This window comes from Engraulis encrasicolus, chromosome 21 (genome assembly GCF_034702125.1).
Source record: "Engraulis encrasicolus isolate BLACKSEA-1 chromosome 21, IST_EnEncr_1.0, whole genome shotgun sequence".
Lineage (NCBI taxonomy): Eukaryota > Metazoa > Chordata > Actinopteri > Clupeiformes > Engraulidae > Engraulis > Engraulis encrasicolus.
The window spans coordinates 10,833,621-10,843,620 of record NC_085877.1 but is presented as its reverse complement, the minus strand read 5'-3'; the positions used below and the strand labels follow the sequence as shown (position 1 = coordinate 10,843,620).

General features: G+C 46.4%; 1 protein-coding gene across 2 annotated transcripts in view; it reads left to right on the top strand.

Moving 5' to 3' along the window:
* dock11 (dedicator of cytokinesis 11) overlaps window positions 1-10,000 on the top strand; it is a 151,486-nt gene that overhangs the window by 52,480 nt on the left and 89,006 nt on the right. For both annotated transcript variants that reach the window (XM_063187552.1, XM_063187551.1), the window contains exons 20-24: window positions 5,518-5,629; window positions 6,991-7,109; window positions 7,251-7,334; window positions 7,634-7,723; window positions 8,113-8,234. In XM_063187552.1, coding sequence (XP_063043622.1) covers window positions 5,518-5,629; window positions 6,991-7,109; window positions 7,251-7,334; window positions 7,634-7,723; window positions 8,113-8,234 — 527 coding nt within the window. The remainder of the gene's footprint in view (window positions 1-5,517; window positions 5,630-6,990; window positions 7,110-7,250; window positions 7,335-7,633; window positions 7,724-8,112; window positions 8,235-10,000) is intronic.

Sequence of the window (10,000 nt, the reverse complement as noted above, 5' to 3'; positions counted from 1 at the left end):
GCATTTGAGCAAGGTACAGACATTCCTGTGTAGTGGCAGCTAATGCCATGTACTCAGCCTCACATGTTGATAGCGCTACAGTTGGTTGCTTTTTGGTCTTCCAAGAAATCAAAGGACCATTCTTACATAGGCTAACACAATAACCAGATGTACTGCGTCGGTCAATTGCATCTCCTGCCCAATCTGCATCACTGTAAGCCACCAACTGTAACCCATCATCATGTTTCCTGTAACACAGCATCTTATCACTTGTGCCTTTCAGATATTTCAGTACGTGTTTCACAGTTGTCCACTGCTCTTCTGTTGGCGCACTGAAATATTGTGAAAGTTTACTCACAACAAAACTCAAATCCGGTCTAGTGCATGAACTGAGATAGATTAGGCTGCCCACTGCTTCTCTGTATTTCCTGGGGTCACTCATCTTTTCAGCACAATCACTGTAATTCAGCTTCGACTCACAAGGTGTCGACCTGGGTTTACAGTCTTGCATGTCAAACCTTTCCAGCAATTTATCAACATAACTTCGCTGTGACATAGTCACAACTCCATCACATTGGTCAAATGTGATACCCAGAAAATTCTTCAGTCGGCCCAAATCTTTCATCTGGAATTTTTCAGTAAGCATTTTCTTGACACTTTTCATTGCTCTCTCATCACTGGCAGCAATAACCAAATCATCAACCCATATCAGTACTATCACTTTGTCATGTTCGGTTTCTCTTTTGTAAACACAATTATCAGCTGGATTTTGTTCAAAGTTGTTTTCACAAAGATAATCATGCAACATTCTGTTCCAGTTTCGTCCTGATTGCTTTAACCCATACAATGATTTCTCCAATTTACACACCACTTTCTCATTTGTCTGAGTTTTTACGTCATAGCCTTCTGGCTGTTCCATGTAAATTTCATAATCAATCGGTGCATGTAGGTAGGCAGTTTTAACATCCATCTGATGGAGAATCAAATCTTCTTGAGCAGCTTTCTGCATCAACACTCTCACACTTGTAAGGTTAGCAGTAGGAGAAAAGGTTTCTCCATAATCTACACCCATCTCTTGACTGTACCCTTTGGCAACATACCGGGCCTTGTACTTGTCAGATCCATCAGCATTGGTTTTGATAGCATACACCCATCTACCCCCCACTGCCCTCTTGCCTTCAGGTAAAGTGGTCAGAGTAAATGTGTTGTTATCCTTCAATGATTTCATCTCCTCATCCATTGCATCAACCCACTCTTTTGAATTGGATGAAGTCACAGCTTCTCTGAATGTCTGGGGTACATTACATACCATCCTGTAGCAATAATCAATGCTGATCTGTGCATGATCACTCCGCTCACCATAAAAATGTGGCCTCCTTCTCTCTCTAACAGGATACCTCCTCTCTTCACTTAAGGTGTCTGAAGAATGTGGTTCTGCTTTCATCACAGGTGGCGGTGGACTTTTCTGGCTAGGTTCTGCTTTCATCACAGGTGGCGGTGGACTTTTCTGGCTACTGTCTGGGATGTCTAGCAACTTTGGTTTGTCTGGGTCAGGTCTGGTTGTGCTGTACTGCACACCATCATCATCGTCATCAGTCATGTCATCAGTCTTCTGTCCCTCAACACTGGACATAAACCTCACCAGTCTGTGCTTAGACACTTTTCTGTTGTCAGGATTGTAGACCATATAGGCTGGGCTGTTCTTATCATAGCCCACGAAGATGCCTTTGTCAGACCTTGAGTCTAGCTTCTTCCTGTCCTGCCTATATGCATAACACACAGTACCAAATTTCTGCATTCTGGATAAATTTGGTCTCCTTCCTGTCAGCATGAAGTAAGGTGTCTGTTTGGTGCGGTTATTGAAACATCTATTTCTAATCACTGCTGCTGTCTGAACTGCATATGGCCATAACTCCTTCGGTAACTGGCTTTCCAAGAGCATGCATCTAGCCATGTCAAACAGCGTTCTCCAGTTGCGCTCAGCAGTGCCATTTTGGTGTGGCGAGTATGGTGCTGATGTTTCATGTCTAATTCGGTTTTGGCGAAGTAGTGTTTGGTAACCCTGTCCAGTAAACTCGGTACCATTATCAGATCTGATGCAAGCAACCTTCCCGTATGGGGCAAGATCAGCTAGAAACCTTTGGGTTGCATCCACTGTATCACTTTTATTTTTCAGGAAGTACACGAACACAGCACTGGAATAATCATCAGTAAAGGAAAGTGTGTACCTATACCCATCTTGAGACAATGGATCAATGGGACCGGCTAAGTCAGTATGTACCAACTCCAAAGCTGACTTGCCCCTCACATCAGGCTTCCTGTTCCTGCTCTGAGTGAATTTTCCCTCAACACACACTTCACATTGCAAAGACTTGGGTGTTTCACCCTTGATTGTCATACCATCAACCACACTCTGTAATTTCTGGACATCATTAAAGTTGCAGTGTCCCAAAATCTCATGCCACGTCTTAAGGTCATGGCAACTCATACATTGATCATCACAGTCATTCTTCACAGGCACAGTAGGCAAATAGAACAACCTGTTATGTTCATGAATGAGAAAACGTGTACCGTCTTTGTACTGCAGAACATCTTCACCCTCCTTGAAGATCACCGTGGCCCCACTGGAAGTTGCAGCTCTCACAGAGAAAATGTCCTGGGGATAGGAAGGAATGTACAGCGCCTGCTTCAATGTAGCGCTGATGTGCCTTCCTTTGCTGTCCACCAGACACACTTCAGCTTCTCCTCTGCGCTCTGCGACCCCCTTACACCGTGTGCCGTCAGCCAGCTCCACACAGTGCGTCTCGGCCTGGAACCTTTCGTCGAAGCTCTTGAACCTGGCCAGGTCGGTGATGATGTGTGATGTTGCACCGGTGTCCACCATTAACCCCTTTCTGGTGACACCACTCCCTGGCCGACGATCACTGCTCTCCAGCATGAAGGCGAAGGTGTTGTCCGTCTCCTCGCTCACCCCTCGCGCATTGTCCTGCCGCTGCTGTCGCCGTCCTCCTCGCCATGTGGTACTCTTCCCCGGGCTGTACCGCTGTGGAACACGACACCGTCTTGCTATGTGCCCTCTCTGGCCGCAACGGTAGCATTCGATGTCACCGCTCTCCGTGCTCTGCACCCTTGCGCCCACTGGACCACTGGACTTCTTTGGATGTGACCGGGCCCCCATCACGTTGTCGTCAGGTGCAGCTGTGCGCATCCCCTCTGTGTTCTCATAGCTGCGCAACTTTGTCTTGAAATCAGCAAAACTGAGAGTCTCATCACTTTGGGTCACAAAAATGGAGAAGGGCTTGAAAGATTCAGGCAGTCCCTTCAGAACCATGGCAACTAATAGTCCATCACTTAACGCCTCTCCAGCACTCCTCAGTGCAGTGATTGAGGTCTCTGCACGTATGACATAATCAGTCACACTCTCAGTGCTTAACTTTTGCAGGGAGGTAAGTTCTGTGTACAGACTCACGATACGGGGCTTACCCGTGCCAGCATAATAGTCTCTCAGGATTTTAAGTGCTCCACGTCCATCATCTGCTGCCTCTCGCATGACCAGGGACAAACTTTTGTCATCGAGAAACTGGATCAGCTCAGCATATGCCTCTGCATTCTTTGCAGCATCTTCAGCCAGTGCAGCTGCTTCCGCACCAGCAGCAGGCCCTTGCAGAATTGTGTTCTTCAACTTCTGTATATGAAGATGGCCCAAAAACTTTGTCTCCCACAGTTCATAGTTCTTCTCATCTCCGTCAAACACCAACCGAGACCAACGTGAATTTGTTCTTTCACTCATTTTGCCAATGCTAGGTCAAATTCAAACTGTCATAAACTTAAGCGCAGGGCAGCGCATTCTGGGCCCATAACCTGTTAAGAACTGAACTCTACTGGAGACGAGACAAAAAGGGGCAGGCACCAACACAGGTTTGGGGTGAAATGAGCAGAGATTCTTTATTATTGTCAGGTGAGGCTTAAATAGAGGTCACATGACCTGGCCTCAATCACAGTTGTTAATTGAGAGCACTCAGTTAGTCTCTAGGCCCTCAACGAGCATCAATCAACCAGTGGAAGTAGTTCTGTTTTTGATTCAGATCCCCTGATCTGACTCCATTGTGGCCCCATATACAAAGTATATGACATTACACTTAGCTGACATTTTTCTTCAAAGCAACTTACAGATATTACTACAGGGTATTGGTTACAGTCCCTGGAGCAGTGTACAGTAGGCAGGACCACTTGCAGTTTTGGTTGGGCCCAGCACATTCATCTGAAAGGGTCCCCCACCCAATACACACAATGTAATGAGGACCCAATTCTGGCCCCACTCTCTCCCTCGCCCTGGGTCAACGGTTCCCTTTGTCCCCCCCTGTCAGCCTCCCTGGGTGTAGGGATAGGTCAGTGATTCTCAAAGTGTGGTCCAGGGACCACTAGTGGTCCGTAACAAAGCTCAGGTGGTCCGCAGGGGGATTTGTACTTTTCCAAGACAAGCTAGCATAGGCTATATTTGTAACATTATTACAAAGCTAAACATAACTGAAGTCTCATTTTCACCACAATAAGACAGGCTTGTAAATGTGAATAAAAGGTAAGTGATCTGCCTCGAAATTAGCAGTGTCGAATTAGCACCCGTCAACTGACAGGTGGTCCCTGAAAATGTTTGGGGGACAAAGTGGTCCTCGATCTGAAGAAGTTTGAGAAACACTGGGATAGAGGTGATACGGCTGAAAGTATTTATATTACATTGCATTTAGCAGACTTACAAACTAGGTGAGCTTACAATGCCTGTGGAAGTTCAGAGTATAATTTGTGCATAAAACTTGTCTGGCGGCAAACGCAGCAATTCGAAAAGAATGTGCAAGGCAGCATGGGTACTCCCAGGCTAGCATAAAACAGTAACGGAAGTACTAGCTTCTTGGAAGTTTGAATGAATGTCTTGAGCCCATTGTTGCCTTTCTCTGACCCTGATATATTCATGGTCTTCTGCCTTGGGACTGATCTTGTTGTTTATTCATCCCATGTGAGAATGGCAGCACTCGTGAGCCTGAATGTCGATCCATGAGTATTGATGCACGAGAGTGAGCCTGAGGGTTGACGTGTTAAAGTGAGTGCTGAGAGCAGACAGATTCAAGTAGATTGTTGGCCCAAGTGGTGAACTCAGTTTTTTCCAGAAAAAAATGTGTTCTTTTATTCCACAAACCCATTTGCAATAATGCGCACCTTGCACACATATGCAATAAAAAAACACTGGTTGTAAGTTGCAGCCTCTTAAAAAAGTAGTGAATTTGTTGATCCTTGAGTCTGAGTTTTGACATGTGAGAATGAGTGTTTTGTTATGAGAGAGGTACACGGTGCCCTCTGGTGGCGGTAAATGGAACTGTTGGATTTAAATGGCTGAAGAATTCTGTATTGTCAGTGTCTGTGTATTTTTAATGAATATATATTTTTATTTTGTGTGTGTGTGTGCTTGCGTGCGTGCGCGCGTGTGTGTGTGCCTGCGCATGCATGTGTGTGTGCGTACATGCGTACGTGTGTGTGTGTGTTCAGTTTAAGATAGAGCTTCCTGTCCACATCCATGAGAAGCATCACCTGCTCTTCACCTTCTACCACATCAGCTGTGAAGTCAGCAGCAAGAAGAAAGAGGGAGTGGAGACACTAGGTAAGGAAGCGTGTGTGTGTGTGTGTGTGTGTGTGTGTGTGTGTGTGTGTGTGTGTGTGTGTGTGTGTGTGTGTACTGTATGTGTGTGTGTGTGTGTGTGTGTCTGCCTGTGTGTGTGTGTGTGTGTGCTTGCGTGCGTGCGTGCGTGTGTGCGTGCATGCGTGCGTGTGTGTGTGTGAGTGTGTATGTGTGTGAGAGAGAGAGAGAGAGAGAGATAGCACGCGCATGTGTGTGAGTGTGCATTCACCTCTATACTGCACACATATACACAGGGCCCAAGCCAACCCTAGCAATACCATATGTACATCCTTGTGTCCTTGTGTCCTGGTGTGTGTGTGCGTGCATGCGCGTGTGTGTGGGTGAGTGCGTGAACGTGTGTGTGTGTGTGTGAGTGTGCGCTCATCTCTATATTACACACATACACACAGGGCCCAGGTCAACCCCAGCACTACACATCCTTGTGTCCTTGTAGCCTCCCCTCCTGTCCTCTGAGTTCAGTAGGTTCGCAGACACTGGAATAAAAGAGAACTTATAGATATTGAAAAACCTTTTCTCGTGTCCTCCGTAGTGGCCTACTCCTGATGTCTCTTGTTGAGGGAGGGTCGTCTCCAGTTATCATCACAGCATTTCGTCGCTGTCCAGCGAAAACCACTTATCTCCACTTCTCATTGTTTTTTATGTATTGATTTATAATATATAATATATATAATATATATAATATATATATATAAAAAATAATCATTGCAACATTAAAGTTGGCTACTAAATTATTTATCTTACACATATACCCATGGAGACTGACCGGTAGTACTGTCTTATATTTTATAATAAATAAAGAACGAACATAAAAAACTAAAAATAATAGTGGAGATAAGTGGTTTTCACTGGACAGCGACGATTTATAATACTTATTACACATCCTTGTGTCCTATTAAGAGAGGGTCGTCTCAAATTCACTTCCTTGTATTCCTGTATCGTTGTTTCCAGTCCACATCGCAATATTTATAGCACATACTGTATACTGTATTACAGGTTTCACCTATTGAGGGAGGGTCGTCTCAATATAATATCCTTGTGTCCTTGTATCCTCCGTTGAGGGCTACTCCTAGTTCCCCCTGTTGAGGGAAGTTTGTCTCAAATTAACATCCTTGTGTCCTATTAAGAGAGGGTCGTCTCAAATTAGCATCCTTGTGTCCTTGTTTCCTCTGTAGTGGGCTACTCCTGGTGTCCCCTATTGGGGGTGGGTCATCTCAATTAGCATCCTTGTATCCTTGTTTCCTCTGTAGTGGGCTACTCCTGGTGTCCCCTATTGAGGGTGGGTCATCTCAATTAGCATCCTTGTATCCTTGTGTCCTCTGTAGTGGGCTACTCCTGGTGTCCCCTGTTCAGGGAGGGTCGTCTCCAGTCCTCCGAGCTGCAGCTGCCGGTCTCTGCCAACCTGCCCTCTGGTTACCTGGAAGGTTACCTCGGAGACAAGAAGGTGACTACACAGTGTGTGTGTCAGAGAATGAGTGTGTGTGTGAGAGAGAGGGTGGGGCGTGCGTATTTACATGCATGTATGTGTTTATTATGGTGTGTGTGTGTGTGTGTTGTCTGATGATCTCCGGTGTGTGTCTGCCAGGCCTGTTCCGATATCAAGTGGGTGGAGAACAGTAAGGTGCTCTTCAAACTGAGGACACACGTAGCATCCACAGTACACTCTCAGGTAGGTCAACACATGCGCGCGCGCGCGCGCGCACACACACACACACACACACACACACACACACACACACACACACACACACACACACACACACACACACACACTCACACAGACAAACTCACTGGCGTGCATGCATTCATATTTTTCTTCTCAATATTCCACATTGTTGTTTTTGTGATTTATCTTGCTTTGTGTGTGTGTGTGTGTGTGTGTGTGTGTGTGTGTGTGTGTGTGTGTGTGTGTGTGTGTGTGTGTGTGTGTGTGTGTGTGTGTGTGTGTGTGTGTGTGTGTGTGTGTAGGATCTGCATCTTGATAAGTTCTTCCAGTACTGCCAGTCTCTGAAGTCGGGCTCTGAAGAGAACCCCACTGAACTCATCAAATACCTTAAGGTACTGTTCACGCAAACCTCCTTCCCGAAGCCTCATACAGTATCGGTAGCGCTGAGCTATCGGGCCGCTCCTTTAGCTCAGCGGTATCGCGCTGTGCACAAGGTTAAGTGGAGTACACACACACACACATCATGCCATGGAGCCTGGCCCGAGACTGTCTAGTAGATAGTCACGAAAGAAGAGTCTTCTTGCTTCTTGAAGGTTGAAAGAAATGTCTCCTCTCCTCAAGTGGTCCTGGTCTTGGTCCATCATATATACAGTGTGTGTGTGTGTGTGTGTGTGTGTGTGTGTGTGTGTGTGTGTGTGTGTGTGTGTGTGTGTGTGTGTGTGTGTGTGTGTGTGTGTGTGTGTGTGTGTGTGTGTGTGTGTGTGTGTGTGTCCTCCTCCAGTGCCTGCATGCGGTGGAGACGCTGGTGTTGATCCGCTTTCTGCCCGTCGTGTTGAAGCAGCTACTGCACACGCTCACCACTCCGACCAAAGACACACACGACGTGGCAGTCAACGCTACACGGTCAGTACACACACACACACACACACACACACACACACACATACTACTGCATGCACACGCTCACCAGGGCCGCGTTAACCCTCGCCGAGGCCCGGTGCAGACGCAATCCGGGGCCCCTACACCACATTATAATGAGCCATATTCAAGACGCATGAAACAACGCAGGCTACACGTTCTACTCCAACACAAAAAAGGGTGCGCTGAACCCCCTGCTGAGTTCACCAGTCGCAGCGCAAGCCATTGGAAGCATAGCCAGCGGACATAGAGGAGATACTGTAGGCCTACACTATCGTTTGGCAGAGTAAACGTCGGTTCAGCTAGAAGAACTACCAAACAGAAGCACAACCAAAAGTCTCTTAATTTTGCTACGTTGCTGCCGACCAATTTGTCGAATCGAAACCGTCGTGGGAAACATGTGTTAATTAATGTAACATCCAATGGAAAGACTGGCTGTCTCAAAGGAAAGATCAGCTGTCGCTTGTCGCGAGGAAGGGGAATCCCCTTAGCAGCGAACCAAAGCGAAGCTGTCACGAAACCCCCTCAAAATGTACCATATAGGCTACCAATTAAAAAGTCAGAGGTTTTCATCTAGGTGGCGCATTTCACAGCAATAGTAGCCTATGCAATCATTACAGTAGGTAGACTACGGTGCAAACTCGTAATGTTTAGATGTGGATGTGGATGTATCACACATGTAAGTTTTTTTTCTCCCAGATAAGAGCCACTTGCTAACTGAACAATCCGCGAGTGGTACCCAGGCATGTTTTAACTGAACACAAACCCGAACGCAAAGATATAGGCCTGACAGAGCATCGACATTATTACAGTGCTTTAGGGAAATGGCCATAACAGTGCTTTAGGAAAATGCGACTATATCATTTTAGTGTTTGCTAGATTGCTTGCCCTGTTGTTGTCAGACTGTCGAAACTTTGAGTGCTGGTTGGTGCACTTGCTACGTAGCATTATTGTGAACACTTTTTTTTAAAACACCAAGTGGTCCTCGCCGCGCCATGCAAGACTTTTGTTTCGCGAATGCAGTTGGGTGCGTGATTTATTTCCCCATGTTTTAACTATAGAATAAGATAAAGTTAGGTTGGCGTGCTGTGCTCTGTTTGCTTAGCTTAGGCCTACATGATTGCACAAGTCCATGATCGCTATGCAACAATTACAAAAAGCGATTATTACAAAAATAGATAACGTTGCCAACCTTCTCTTCAATGCGTTAATCCATGCCGGGCAGTTTATCCGTACAATCTGAAGCGCTGACGCCGACTTCCTCATCTTTTTTTAGACAGTAGCCCATCATCAAACTCAAAAATTATTGGCCACCGTTTTCCCCTTTTGGCACACAACCAGAAGCATCTGACTGAAATGACAAGTTCCGAAGACCTCCGATTCCTGCGTGCATGCAGAGGCGATTCTAGGCTCAGTAGGGGGGCCAAGCGAAAATTAAAAAGTAAGAACACTTGTAACAAATCGCCACTACTGTTCCCCAGCCAGCTACAGTATTGGGGGGCCCAAGCTGCCTGTCTAGCCTGGTGACAAGATATACATATGCGCCTCTGCTTGCCTACGGATGGCGAAATGCGTCAAAAGTACAATTGATCGTCTCAATATCGTTTCATATTTTCCAATCTCACGCAGTCCGGGGCCCCCTCTAGTTGCGGGGCCCGGTGCTACAGCACCGGTTGCACCATAGGATAACGCGGCCCTGACGCTAACCACACCGACCAAAGACACACACAACGTGGCAGTCAACGTAACAC